The following is a 15,505-nucleotide window of genomic DNA, read 5'->3' as shown; positions in this document are numbered from 1 at the left end:
CCTCACAGAGACCCAGGACAGCAACACAATTAGACCCAAGCAAATCATGAGAAAACAAAAAGAGAATTACTTGACACATTGGAAGAATTATCAAAAACATAAACTAGAATGTTATTTGCCCCCTAAACAGAGAGTATATAGTGGCAGAATACCTGACCACTGTGACTGACCCTAACTTAAGGAAAGCTTTGACTATGTACAGAGTCAGTGAGCATAGCCTTGCTATTGAGAAAGGCCGCCATAGGCAGACCTGGCTCTCAAGAGAAGACAGGCTATGTTCCCACTGCCCACGAAATGAGGTGGAAACTGAGCTGCACTTCCTAACCTCCTACCAAATGTATGACCATATTAGAGAGACATATTTCCCTCAGATTACACAGATCCACAAAGAATTAGAAAAGAAACCCGATTTTGATAAACTCCAATATCTACTGGGTGAAATACCACAGTGTGCCGTCACAGCAGCAAGATTTGTGACCTGTTGCCACAAGAAAAGGGCAACCAGTGAAGAACAAACATCATTGTAAATACAACCCATGTTAATTTATTTTCACTTTTGTACTTTAACCATTTGCACATCGTTACAACACTGTGTATATATACATAATATGGGTTAGAGCGTTGGGCCAGTAACCAAAAGGTTGCTAGATCGAAGCCCTGGGCTGACAAGGTAAAAATCAGCCCCTGAACAAGGCAGTTAACCCACTGTTCCCCGGGCCCTGAGCAAGGCAGTTAACCCACTGTTCCCCGGGCCCTGAGCAAGGCAGTTAACCCACTGTTCCCCGGCCCCTGAACAAGGCAGTTAACCCACTGTTCCCCGGGCCCTGAGCAAGGCAGTTAACCCACTGTTCCCCGGCCCCTGAACAAGGCAGTTAACCCACTGTTCCCCGGGCCCTGAACAAGACAGTTAACCCACTGTTCCTAGGCTGTCATTGTAAATAAGAATTTGTTCTTAACTGACTTGTCTAGTTAGAAGTTAAATAAATAGATAATATGACATTTGTAATGTCTTCATTCTTTTGTAACTTCTGTGAGTGTAATGTTTACTGTTCATTTTTATTGTTTATTTCACTTTTGTATATTATCTACTTCACTTGCTTTAGCAATGTTAACATGTGTTTCCCATGCCAATAAAGCCCCTTGAATTGAGTGGAGGGGAGGGAGAGAGAGGACAAGTGGAGTGGGGAGAGAGAGGACAAGTGGAGTGGGGAGAGGGAGGATAGAGTGGAGGAGGGAGCAGAGAGTGGAGTAGGGGAGAGAGGGGAGGAGGGAGCAGAGAGTGGAGTTGGGGGAGAGAGCAACATATTTCACAAACTCACTTAGATTGTGGTCAAATTATACTGTAAAGATGTAAGGCCACAAAATGTGTGTGATGATGGTATTCCATATCAGTGAGTCACATGAGGCTGCTGAGGGGACAACGGCTCATAATAGCCGTAACGGCGTAAATGGAATGGCATCAAACACCTGGAAACCACGTGTTTGATACCATTCCACCTATTCTGCTCTAGTCTTACAAAGAGCCTGTTCTCCCCAATTAAGGTACCACCAACCTCCTGTGCAGTGGGTGTACTATAGCAGGGTTGTATTTGCGGTGCTAGGGTCAGGGAATGTGTCTAGGCCTCGGGGGTAAAATGGCTATGGGGAGGTGTAGGGTTTGATTTTGGAATACAGAAAGACTAATTTTCTCATGTTAAAATCCCCAAATACATGATGTACCTGCCGTCACAAATGTATCCACAAGGGGGCGACATATAACCTATAGGCACTGGTAATAGGTTGGCCACTTCCCCTGGCTTCATCACAGCCCTGGTCATGGCTAGAAGGGATACAGCTTTTGTCAAATTAACGTCAAAAGTAGACATTTTGGCTAACACAGACTCTTTTCCAAAACTAAACCCAATTCTCCTAACCTGCTACGAAAAGTCTTCATCTGACAAAAGCTGTGTCCATCTAGTCAAAAACCCTCCGCTCCCCTCCCACTTTTGTTGGTCCGCGAGGAAGTCGCAAGATGGCTGACATCGGTTGGAAGTATGCTCTCTTCCTCAACATGAAGTCGTGAGTTTGGAAGTAAGCGAGGGAGGCACTATCAGGCGTTTGTTTTTATTTAAGTTATTTTATTTATCCAAACAGGCCATTTCATTCCGCGTCGTGTCTATCCCAGAGTTGTTTTTGCGAGTTGACCCGCCGTCAGCCACGCCGGGGTCCCATCTAGCTAAATTAGCTACAGCAGTTAACGTTAGCTAAAAGCTACTGTAAGTTAGATGGCTAACGTTAGCAAAATATGAATTAGCTATCACATTACCTAGCACTTGCAATTTGAACTAGTCTAACATAAATAGTTGAGCTGTCAGGTTAAGAATTTCGCGGTAGTCATGTTCGCTACCTAGATAATTCGCAGGGTTTCTTCGTGGGAATCAGGATTATAACTTTGGAGTTGGAAGCATCGCCCAAATCATAACATAACTATAGATGGCCAGTCAGCTCCCAATAACATTTAAGGTGTTCGTTAGCTAGTTAGGAGTAGTTAACGAGCTAAACTTTAGTTGCTTTGCTGGTAGTTTAACGTTACCACTATACTGCTAGGGATGTACACACACGACCAAATGTAGAAGACTGGCTTGGCACATTAACGTTACAGCTAGCTAGCTACGTAAGTCAAGTTGCTAACCAACTTGGCTGCTGAAAAATTTGCTACCTTGCTAGCGAACTAGCTGTTGGAAAGTGAACATCCTGACCTGGCCAACTGGCTTCCTAGGCTACCTAGCCTTTGCAAGGTTGGTCACTCGTCGTGTCAGAGTTGGGGGGGGTGGCAACTAGCTAGCGGCAACAACAGTCGTGTAGTCAGTCAGTTACACTGTCAGAGAGACAAGTTAGATAGCCACCTGGTTCTAGCTAGCTACGGTCTCGACACTCACATCTGCTATCACCACGGCGTTCCGAACGTACCCCGAGCACTCCCCCGGCCAGACCCACCGGCTCAACAACACCGGGATGGGCGTGCAGGGCTTCCAGGAGTATCTGGAGAAACGGTGTCCCGGGGCTTCCATCCCCGTGGACCTCCTCAAACTAGGCCGTACTGCGGGGCGCCAGCACCCGCACCATCACCCCGGCCCTCTGCCCCCTCCACCACCGGCCCGGATACTCATCGATGCTGACTCCGGCCTGCAGCGTCTGTACGGCGGCTACCAGACTGACTGGGTGTGCGGCGGGGAGTGGAACGCCATGCTGGGATACCTGGCCGCTCTGTCCCAGGCTTGTATGTATCAGGGTGGGCTGGAGCTGGTCGTGGTGTTCAACGGAACCCTGGGGAAGGAGCGGTGGCCGGAGTGGGCGCGCCGGGCCCAGGGGCAACGCCAGACGGCCCAGCTCATCGTTAACCACGTCGGCAGTAAGGCCACCCCGCCTCCCCGCGCCTGGTTCCTGCCCCCAGCCTGCCTCAGTCACTGTGTCCGCCTCGCCATGTTCCGCTTCAGAGTGCGGGTGAGTAACGAGCAGTAGCTGGCTAGTTAAGAATGATGATATAGCAGATAAACACTAAGCCACACTCTGGTTTCTAGTCTGATAGATGAGGAGGACAGTGTTTGAATAGGGCTAAACCCCACCATCCCAGTCAAGTCAGTTGGTGCCACAGAGTTATGACACAGAGGTGATTGGGGGGGGGGCTAGTATCTGCATCTCTATGGCTTTATTCGTTATCTATCAATTGTAGTGATTTAAGAGGGAACGGTCAAGAGGCAGTGCTTGAACCAGTGACTGGTAGTTAGAGGCAGGTCTCTACAGGTGAAATTTTACAAGGACCACAATGAAAAATATTTGAGGTATTAATGTCATTTTGACGTTTTGTAATAAAAAAAAATTCACCTGGAGAGGCCTGCCTCTCTAACTACTACAGTCCCTGGTTCAAGCACTGCCTCTTGACTGTTCCCTCTTAAATAGGCCCTCATTGTAAATAAGATTTTGTTCTTAACTGAGTTGTCTAGTTAAAGGTTAAATAAAAAAATGTTTTCAAAGAATTACCAGTAATAACAAAATACAGGTTTTAAGAATACAAACAATATATTTTTATGATTGAGATTTACCCAACATTGCGCCTATGTGAATCCGAGCTACTCCATTGTCCTTTCTGTGCCACCACGTTTGCATACTACTGAAGCTGCGGGACAGCGAAGAAATTATTACAATTATTACCTGGGTGATTCTTTTTTTCTAGGGGCACTGGTGCTCCCAAATTCCAGGTAGCAACATATTTAAGAGTGTATGCCCCCAAAATGGTAACACTGTAGAGCCCTGACGGGGTGAGTGCAGAGGCTAATGCTAAACTCAATGTGATATTGGTTGAATGTTGACAGTGGACTGACTGACACCTGGATGAGTAGTGCACTATATATGGAATCTGCCCTGGTCAAAAGTAGTGCACTATATATGGAATCTGCCCTGGTCAAAAGTAGTGCACTATATATGGAATCTGCCCTGGTCAAAAGTAGTGCACTATATATGGAATCTGCCCTGGTCAAAAGTAGTGCACTATATATGGAATCTGCCCTGGTCAAAAGTAGTGCACTATATATGGAATCTGCCCTGGTCAAAAGTAGTGCACTATATATGGAATCTGCCCTGGTCAAAAGTAGTGCACTATATATGGAATCTGCCCTGGTCAAAAGTAGTGCACTATATATGGAATCTGCCCTGGTCAAAAGTAGTGCACTATATATGGAATCTGCCCTGGTCAAAAGTAGTGCACTATATATGGAATCTGCCCTGGTTAAAAGTAGTGCACTATATATGGAATCTGCCCTGGTCAAAAGTAGTGCACTATATATGGAATCTGCCCTGGTCAAAAGTAGTGCACTATATATGGAATCTGCCCTGGTCAAAAGTAGTGCACTATATATGGAATCTGCCCTGGTCAAAAGTAGTGCACTATATATGGAATCTGCCCTGGTCAAAAGTAGTGCACTATATATGGAATCTGCCCTGGTCAAAAGTAGTGCACTATATATGGAATCTGCCCTGGTCAAAAGTAGTGCACTATATATGGAATCTGCCCTGGGCAAAAGTAGTGCACTATATATGGAATCTGCCCTGGTCAAAAGTAGTGCACTATATATGGAATCTGCCCTGGTCAAAAGTAGTGCACTATATATGGAATCTGCCCTGGTCAAAAGTAGTGCACTATATATGGAATCTGCCCTGGTCAAAAGTAGTGCACTATATATGGAATCTGCCCTGGTCAAAAGTAGTGCACTATATATGGAATCTGCCCTGGTCAAAAGTAGTGCACTATATATGGAATCTGCCCTGGTCAAAAGTAGTGCACTATATATGGAATCTGCCCTGGTCAAAAGTAGTGCACTATATATGGAATCTGCCCTGGTCAAAAGTAGTGCACTATATATGGAATCTGCCCTGGTCAAAGTAGTGCACTAGCCTATACAGGGAATAGGGTGCCATTTGGATGCAACCAGGGGTTACAGATTGGAATGAAATTTACACAGCTGTGCACTGTATACTTGTAGTGTTGCACGGTATACTGAAACTTCAGTCCTTTTTAGATACCAAAAACCCCTGTTCGGAACTAGAATTTGTTACGTTCCGTACTTCTGTCAAATGTCTCGCATGAGTTTAGGAGATTAAGACTGTATCAGCGTAGCTCCTTTTATAGCGCGAAGAGCAAATTACCTGCTCTGCTTAGACCTACTCATTCATTGCTATAGCTGTCTGGGCTGCATTGTTAGCTCATCAAAAGGGACCATGGCTCTCCTCATGGGTGCTGTGTAAAACCATGGAGCTCTCCTAGAAGCTACACGGCATGTAGAAACTATTAATTACTGTTCGCAAAACAATGTCCATACAGGCTAGAACACTTTACAATGCAAGATGATACCGGTAGCGTCCAGCTTCAATTGTAGGCTAAATTTCCTTGCTAGCTTGCAGCTGAATTTACTACCCTAGTACTTTCTTTCAAATATGCAAACCATAACACACAATATGCTGATTGTGACCAAAAACGTTACTTCACTTGGTCTCCCTCGCCACCAAAAACTCATTCACTTGTTTATCTTCCTCACCTCTGTCTGGTTTCCACTAGATTCCGTAGCCAGTCAGATTCAACAACCACATTCTGCCTTGTGAATGACATCATTTCTTAAAGAAACAGCCCACACCCTTATGTAATATTGCTTCTTCTATGCAAATGTTGTTGATCAGTAAAATGTTCTACTAGCAGTTGCCAATAAAATAAGTCCTATGTGGAAGGGATTGTTTGTCTCTAGCCCGACGATATCAGCCAAAACAAGCTGAACACCTCAATGCGTTCACACTCCTATTGAATATGTATTCACCTGCATTGGGAATAGACCTAGGCTACATCTTCATTTAGCCAGTTTATCAATAGACATTTACCATTCAAATTATTTCCTTTGTATTAGATTTGTAAAAACAAAGCCAAATTGATTTGTATAATTGATTCATTAATGACTGTCTCTGGAAAATATTCATAATGTTCAAATGTAATGATATTGAACTCAAAAGATGCCCAACGATTGAACAGTAGCTGAGTTTATCTGGATCAAGTGCCAGTCAGTTCTGGTATGGGGACAACACTAATAGTTAGTGGAGAGTAGCCCAGTAAATCAGCGTATTTAGGCCTGGTCGTGTTCATGCATAATACTGTTCTTGCTGGAGTGGTCTGCCAGTCTTCTACCCTCACTTCAACACAGGGACAAGAGGCTGGTCTTTGGTCTGCTACCCTCACTTCAACACAGGGACAAGAGGCTGATCTTTGGTCACACACCTGGAACTAATCTTTTATATTTTAACAGCCCTATTTGACCAGATATACATTTATTTGTACCTTTATTTATCTAGGCAAGTCAGTTAAGAACAAATTCTTATTTTCAATGACAGCCTAGGAACAGTGGGTTAACTGCCTTGTTCTGGGGCAGAACGACAGATTTTTACTTGTCAGCTCAGGGATTCGATCTAACAACCTTTCGGTTACTAGTCCAACGCTCTAACCACTAGGCTACCTGTCGCCCCAATACATGCATGATATCCCATATTCCACCTGTTGCTAAGGGTAACTACCTGGTTGTTAAGCATCACCATATGGTCAGATGAGGTTTGGCTGGGACCTGTTAGGGACCTGTTATGTTAATGAGTGCTGGTGGGACCTGTTATGGTAATGAGTGCTGTGTGTGATAGGCTGGGGGCAAACTACTGGTGTACTTATTTTATCTTCTATACCATGGCACTTTGGTCAACGTTTCAGCCTGCTGGCCTTTCTACAGGGTTAGAGGAGGGTTTAAGATGTGTAATATTGTATACGGGTGTACGATATATCGGTGAACATATCTGAATCGGCCCATATTAGCTAAGAATGCCAACGTCGGTATCGGCCGATGTCTAGTTTTATGCCCCAAGGTGCAAAACCGATGTCAACGCTGACGTGCATACCTACATAACATAAGTACAGGATGTGATGACGCCACATACAATTTTTCGCTATACGTGCAACACAGCATTCCTAAACTAACCTAAAATGTCTGCTGTGTGGATCGAGCAGTCATTTGAAAGAGTAACAAAATTTCAGCGAGGAAACTCAAAGGTGAAATCCATTAAAGCCAAGATAATGGAATTCATTGTCCTTGACAATCAACCGTTCTGTCGTGGGTGATGTTGGCTATCGCCGAGTGGTCGAGCATCGGTACACACTACCAAATGCGCTATTTTTCAGATGTTGCCCTACCGGAGTTACACAGTAATGGCGTCACTGCTATTAGTTTCACCACATACATACTATGGAACGCCGTTTGGGTTTTTGCGTGTCAAAAAAGATAGTAGCACTGTCAAAGCTGTACTAAAAAGTCTGCAAACACCGGCCACGAATTATGTGTTTACAATACCACGTTGGTAATAAAGCATAATTTGTTCAACCACAACTTCTGGGGTAGCTAGCTAGCTTTAGCTTGGTACCTAGCTAGCACCAATACAACCAGCCTGTAAACAATGACCAGTAGAAACTGCAGCCATTTTCATTATTCTTAGCAATGATTTAGGAATCCTTGTAAGTATTGTTGTTCGCCTATTGAAATTGAACTTCAGTTTATGAAAATAAATAGCTAGCCAGCTACTTAACCCTGTTGCCCAAAGCTAACGTTATAAGCAGCCAGCTAGCTTCATCTGGCTAGTGAGGCTCGACCTGACTTGGTTATGTTTTGTGAAGCTAGCCACAATAAGGATTAGGCACAATAGTGGAATTTGCAGTTTGCCTTCAAAATAAGTGTCATTGACAGTAATGCAAATTAATACAAATAGTAGAATTATGCCATACTTTTATTTTGAAGGTTAACTGCAAAGTCAACTATTGTGGCTTAACCTTATTGTGGCTAGCTTCACATAGATGGGTCCGACAACCATTAATCAAATAAAAACTGTCTTATAAATTAGGGTTATTTTAGATGACACCTAGCTATATAGTTGGCTATAGCTACTACCTAACTATATAGCTACTGAAACGGACGCCGTGTTATTTGACAGGTCAAATAGTGTTATCTTTTTTGACATGCAAAGATCCAAACGGCGTTCCATAGAAACCTTGGTTGAGAATGAGAACTGAACAAAGAAACAGCACAGCAAGTAAGTGAAATAAATGGGTTTTACTGGTGATGGGGACATATGTAAATGCCAACAAAATAACTTTTTGATCTGTGTGTGTATTTAACTGGGCAAGTCGGTTAAGAACAAATTCTTATTTATAATGACGGCCCGGACGACGCTGGGCCAATTGTGCGCTGCACTATGGGACTCCCAATCACGGCCTGATGTGATACAGCCTGGATTCGAACCAGGGACGCCTCTTGCAGTGCCTTAGACCGCTGCGTCCGTGTGTGTGTTAACTAATTAACTCTACTAGAATGCTTAAAAGGCCGCTAAAATTGTAAATATCGGTATCGTTTTTTTTTTTACAAGGAAAATATTGGATATCGGTATCGTCCAAAAATGTCATATCGGTGCATGGCTAATATTGTATTATCCAGGTTGTCCAGACGTTGGAGGACCACCACCAGGAGGTGCTGTCCCTCTACAGGGACTTTGGTTTCTGCGGCCTGATCGCCCAGGACTCAGAGTTTGCCCTCTGCAACGTGCCTGCCTACTTCTCCTCTCATGCCCTCAAACTGTCCTGGAACGGCAAGAACCTGACCACCCAGCAGTACCTGCTCTCTGAAGCTGCCAGACAGCTGGGTCTGAAGACACAACACCTGCCCTGCTTCGCTGCACTGCTGGGTACGTACCTTCACAAAGTATTCATACCCCTTGACTTATTCTACATTTTGTGTTAAAGCCTGAATTCCAAGTGGATAAAATATTTTTTCTCTCTCTCACCGATCTACACACAATACCCCACAATAACAAAGTGAAACATGTTTTTAGAAATGTTAGCAAATTTATTCAAAATTAAATACAGAAATATTGTATTTACATATCCACACCCCAGAGTCAACACTTTGTAGAAGCACCTTTGGCAAATAAAAGATCCCAGAAATGTTCCATTACGCACAAAAAGCTTATTTCTCTAAAATGTTCTTAACACATCCATCCAGCTGACATGTGTGGCATATCAAGAAGCTGATTAAATAGCATGATCATTACACAGGTGCACCTTGTCCTGGGTACAATAAAAGGCCACTCTAAAATGTGCAGTTTTGTCACACAAAACACAATGCCACAGATGTATCAAGTTTTAAGGAGCATGCAATTGGCATGCTGACTGCAGGAATGTCCACCAGAGCTGTTGCCAGAGATTTGAATGTTAATTTCTCTACCAAAAGGGAAAGGGGATACCTAGTCAGTTGCTACCGGTAGCCTGTATGGTTAACGCTTTTCAGAAAATGGAATGTGGCCCCTTGAAAGCACCTCGGCTACAGAAGGTTTGTTTGTCTGGTTGTTAGGGTAGGCTACACTCCTTTTAAATGCCAACATGAAACCTCTATGAACAGACATTTGATTTGTCTGTAAAGGAATGCCGCTTCTGAAGCAGGACTGAAGTCTGGCACTAGGCAACCAGAACTGTCAATCAAATAATCTCTCCTAAAATAGAACTTTGAAGTTTGTTAAATACTGTGACTTAGTAGAAATAAAACACATCTAGCTACTCTACCATAAAACAGCACAGCAGCACATCAATCAGCGATGTTTGTTGTCAGGGAAACAATACAGAACATTTTACGCCAGATCAGAATTCTGTCTGAAAAGGTACAGATCTGATGCAGCACTTAAAAAAAAAAAAAATGTCTGAAAAGTTAACAATTGTTGCTATCGACATGTTTCTGTAGCTGCGTTTTGTAAAGGGTTGTGGTAGAATAACTTAATTACCCGGTTGTAGCCATTAAACAACATTCTGCATTGTAAATTGATGTGAAATGTTATTTTTTTTCTTAGTTTTAACACAAAACCGATAAACAATGGCAGTTTAAACATTAAGCAAAATTGTCAATTTGTCACATCCATAGTGTTAGCTGACATTAGCAATTAAACTAGCTAACAGCAAAAAAGGTTAGGAAGTCAACTGCATGGTAATGCCCACAATACACTTTCGCAAGCAGATTGTGTACAACAGGTATTCCCAAACTGGGGTACGTGCAACGCCGTCGGCAGTACACCAAATAAAAATGTGATTCACATTTAAAAATGTAAAAAAGATTTTTTTAAATTCCTTCACAGTTTCAAACACTACATTTATATTTTCCAACTATATATTGGGCAGTTTTTTTTTTCTTGCCTGAGTAGCCTCGTTTCACTGCCAAATATAAAATTAAACCATCTAATTGACAGCGATATAACACAATGTCAAATACAGGCTAGCCTAGTAAAATAATTAACATCCAATCACATTAAGCGTTACTCTCTTGCGGGAAACCTTCATTCTTGCGCAGACATTTAGAAACGAAACATGACAATTTGAAAAACAAGCCACAGGAGTTTTTGGAGTGGGAATAAAGATGACTTTCGAGTAGTAAGACATGTATAAAAGCAACAGATATCATTAATAAGAAGGGGCTAGAAGTGTCTTATATGGTGAGCTACCGAGTGGCTAGGACAGGCAAGCCCCATACTATTGTGGAGGACTTAATTCTTCCTGTTGTCACGGATATGGCTGGAACAATGCTGGGGGAAAAGGCCCCAAAAAACTATACAGACAATAACCTCATCAAACAACACTGTTTCACGACGCATCAGTGACATGGCAGGAGATGTTTTGAAACAATTACTGCTTCGCATACAACCCAGTGATTTATATGCGTTACAGCTGGATGAGTCAACAGACGTGGCGGGCCTGGCACAGCTCCTGGTATATGTCCGTTAGGTTTATGGGGGGTCAATTAAGGAAGACATCCTCTTCTGGAAACCAGGAGAGGATATTTTTTTAAATTACTGGACTGCTTTGTGACATCAAATGGACTTTGGTGGTCACGATGTGTTGGTATCTGTACTGATAGCGCGACAGGGAGACATAGTGGAGTTGTAACACGTGTGCAAGCAGTTGCTCCCGACACCACTTGGGTACACTGCAGCATCCACCGAGAGGCTCTTGCTGCCAAGGGAATGCCTGACAGCTTGAAAGACGTTTTGGACACTACAGTGAAAATGGTTTACTTTGTTAAAGCAAGGCCCCTGAACTCTCGTGTATTTTCCGCACTATGCAATGATATGGGCAGTGACCATGAAATGCTTTTACAATATACAGAAGTATGCTGGTTATCAAGGGGCAAAGTATTGACACGTTGTTTTGAATTGAGAGACAAGCTTAGTTTTCTTTACTAACCATAATTTTCACTTGTTTGACCGCTTGCACGATGATGAGTTTCTCACATGACTCTTATGGTTTTTTTCTTGCCTGAATGATCTGAATCTAGGATTTCAGGGACCTCGAAACGGAGGCTATGGTTCAGAAGTTGGAGCTCTTCACTGTCTGCATTAAGGACAACACACGTCTTTCCATCATTGTATGATATTTTTTTGTGTGCAAATGAACTCAAGCTTACGGACAATGTCAAATCTGATATAGCGAAGCACCTGAGTTGGGTGCGCAGTTACGCAGGTACTTTCCCGAAACGGATGACACAAACAACTGGATTCATTATCCCTTTCATGCTCTGCCTCCAGTCCACTTACTGATATCTGAACAAGAGGCTCATCGAAATTGCAACAAGTGGTTCTGTGAAAATTCAATTGCCAGATTTCTGGATTGGGCTGTGCTCAGTATCCTTCCTTGGCAAATCGCGCTTTTAAGACACCGATGCCCTTTGCAGCAACGTACCTATGTGAGGGTGCATTCTCGGCCCTCACTAGCATGAACTAAATACAGGCACAGACTGTGTGGGAAATGATATGACTGAGATTCTGTCCAATACAACCCAACATTGCAGAGTTATGTGCATCCTTTCAAGCACACCCTTCTCATTAACCTGTGGCGAGTTATTCACCATTTTTTATGAAGAAATAAAGCTTTATATGTAAGATAGTTAAATAAAGAGCAAAATTATTTATTATTAATTGTGCCCTGGTCCTATAAGAGCACTTTGTAACTTCCCACGAGCCGGGACAACTCTTATGTTTAATAAATGTATAGTGCAGTGGTCAAATCGAACTTTATTTGTCACATGCGCCGAATACAACAAGAGTAGACTTTACCGTGAAATGCTGACTTACAAGCACTTAACCAACAATGCAGTTCAAGAAGAGTTAAGAAAATATTTTCTTGAGTACACTAAAATAAAAAGTAATAATAAAAAAGTAACACAATAACAATAATGAGGTTATATACAGGGGGCACCTAATGAGGTTATATACAGGGGGCACCTAATGAGGTTATATACAGGGGGCACCTAATGAGGTTATATACAGGGGGTACCGAGTTAATGTGGAGGCTATATACTGGGGGTACCGGTACAGAGTCAATGTGGAGGCTATATACTGGGGGTACCGGTACAGAGTCAATGTGGAGGCTATATACTGGGGGTACCGAGTCAGTGTGGAGGCTATATACAGGTTAGTTGAGGTAATTTGTACATGTAGGTGGGGGTGAAGTGACTATGCATAGATAATAAACAGCGAGTAGCAGCAGTGTACAAAAGGGAGGGGGGCGGTCAATGTAAATTGTCCGGTAGCGATTTTATTAATTGTTCAGCAGTCTTATGGCTTGGGGGTAGAAGCTGTTGAGGAGCCTTTTGGTCCTAGACTTGGTGCTCCGGTACCGCTTGCCGTGCAGTAGCAGGGAAAACAGTCTATGACTTTGGTGACTGGAGTCTCTGACAATTTTATGGGCCTTTCTCTGACACCGCCTATTATATAGGTCCTGAATGGCAGGAAGCTTGGCCCCAGTGATGTACTGGGCTGCTCGCACTACCCTCTGTAGTGCCTTACGGTCAGATGCCGAGCAGTTAGCCTACCAGGCGGTGATGCAACCGGTCAGGATGATCTCGATGGTGCAGCTGTAGAACTTTTTGAGGATCTGGGGACCCATGCCAAGTCTTTTCAGTCTCCTGAGGGGGAAAAGGTTTTGTTGTGCCCTCTTCACGACTGTCTTGGTGTGCTTGGACCATGTTAGTTTGTTGGTGATATGGCAACCAAGGAACTTTAACCTCTCCACTACAGCCCCGTCAATGTTAATGGGGGCCTGTTTGGGCCACCTTTTCAGCTCCTTAGTCTTGCTCACATTGAGGGAGAGGTTGTTGTCCTGGCACCACACTGCTAGTTCTCTGACCACGTTCGTATAGGCTGTCTCATCGTTGTCGGTGATCAGGTCTACCAAAGTTGTGTCGTCAGCTAACTTAATGTTGGAGTCGTGCTTGGTCACGCAGTCGTGGGTGAACAGGGAATACAGGAGGGGACTAAGTACATACCCCTGAGGGGCCCCAGTGTTAACGGTCAGCGTGGAGGATGTGTTGTTGCCTTTTCTTACCACCTGGGTGTGGCCCGTCAGGAAATCCAGGATCCAGTTGCAGAGGGAGGTGTTTTGTTCCAGAGTCCTTACCTTAGTTATGAGCTTTGTGGGGTTCAACACTATGGTGTTGAACGCTGAGCTGTAGTCAATGAATAGCATTCTCACATAGGGGTTCCTTTTGTCCAAGTGGGAAAGGGTGGAGTGCATCTGTGGATCTGTTGGGGTGGTATGCAAATTGGTGTGGGTCTAGGGTGTCCGGGAGGATGCTGTTGATGTGAGCCATGACCAGCCTTTCAAAGCACTTCATGGCTACAGACGTGAGTGCCATGGGGCGGTAATAATTTAGGCAGGTTTCCTTCACTTCCTTGGGTACAGAGACTATGGTGGTCTGCTTGAAACATGTAGGTTTTACAGTTTTGGTCAGGGAGAGGTTAAAAATGTCATTGAAGACACTTGCCAGTTGGTCCGCGCATGCTTTGAGTACACGTCCTGGTAATCCGTCCGGCCCAGCGGCTTTGAACGTAGACCTATATAAAGGTTTTGTTCACATCGGTACCGATAGCGTTATCACACAGTCATCCAGAACAGCTGGTGCTCTCATGCATGTGCTTCAGTGTTGCTTGCCTCGAAGCGAGCATAAAAGGCATTTAGTTAGTCTGGTAGGCTCACATCACTGGACAGCTCGCGTCTGGGTTTCCCTTTGTCGTCCGTAATAGTTTTCAAGCCATGCCACGTACGACGAGCATCAGAGCCGGTGTAGTAGGATTCAGTCTTTAATCCTGTATTGACGCTTTGCTTGTTTGGTGGTTCGTCTGAGGGCATAGCAGGTTGTCTTATAAGCGTCTGGATTAGTCTCCCGCTCCTTGAAAGCAGCAGCTTTAGTTTGATGCGGATGTTGCCTGTAATCCATGGCTTCTGGTTGGGATATGTACGTACAGTCACTGTGGGGACGACGTCGTCGATGCACTTATTGATGAAACCAATGACTGAGGTGGTATACTCCTCAATGCCATTGGATGAATCCCGGAACATATTCCAGTCTGTGCTAGTAAAACAGTCCTGTAGCATAGCATCCACGTCATCTGACCACTTCCGTATTGAGTGAGTCACTGGTACTTCCTGATTTAATTTTAGCTTGTAAGCAGGAATCAGGAGGATAGAATTATGGTCAGATTTGCCAAATGTGGGGTGGGGGGGAGAGCTTTGCATGCATCTCTGTGTGTGGAGTACAGGTGGTCTAGGATTCTGTTTTCTCTGGTTGCACACGTGACATGCTGGTAAAAATGTTGTAAAACTGATTTAAGTTTGCCTGCATTAAAGTCCCCAGCCACTCAGAGCGCCGCTTCTGGGTGAGCATTTTCTTCTTTGCTTATGGCCTTATAGAGTTGGTTGAGAGCGGTCTTAGTTCCAGCTTCGTTTTGTGGTGGTAAATAGACAGCTAGGAATAATATAGATGAGAACTCTCTTGGTAGATAGTGTGGTCAACAGCTTATCATAGAGTACCTTATGATAAGCTGTACCTTATCTCAAGCGAGCAATACCTTGAGACTTCTTTCA

General features: G+C 43.8%; 1 protein-coding gene across 2 annotated transcripts in view; it reads left to right on the top strand.

Annotated features, from left to right (window-relative positions):
* The first annotated feature begins 1,787 nt into the window (after positions 1–1,787).
* The window catches only part of LOC139543181 (constitutive coactivator of PPAR-gamma-like protein 2), a 128,436-nt gene continuing 114,718 nt past the window's right edge, over positions 1,788–15,505 (top strand). The window contains exons 1-2 of one of the 2 annotated variants that reach the window (XM_071349446.1): positions 1,788–3,483; positions 9,042–9,288. In XM_071349446.1, coding sequence (XP_071205547.1) covers positions 2,995–3,483; positions 9,042–9,288 — 736 coding nt within the window. In that variant the 5' untranslated portion in view covers positions 1,788–2,994. The remainder of the gene's footprint in view (positions 3,484–9,041; positions 9,289–15,505) is intronic. The other variant, XM_071349445.1, reaches the window with a different exon arrangement.

Source organism: Salvelinus alpinus, chromosome 17, assembly GCF_045679555.1.
Source record: "Salvelinus alpinus chromosome 17, SLU_Salpinus.1, whole genome shotgun sequence".
Classification (NCBI taxonomy): domain Eukaryota; kingdom Metazoa; phylum Chordata; class Actinopteri; order Salmoniformes; family Salmonidae; genus Salvelinus; species Salvelinus alpinus.
Note: the sequence above shows the minus strand (reverse complement) of the source record. Positions and strands in the feature narration are given on the sequence as shown.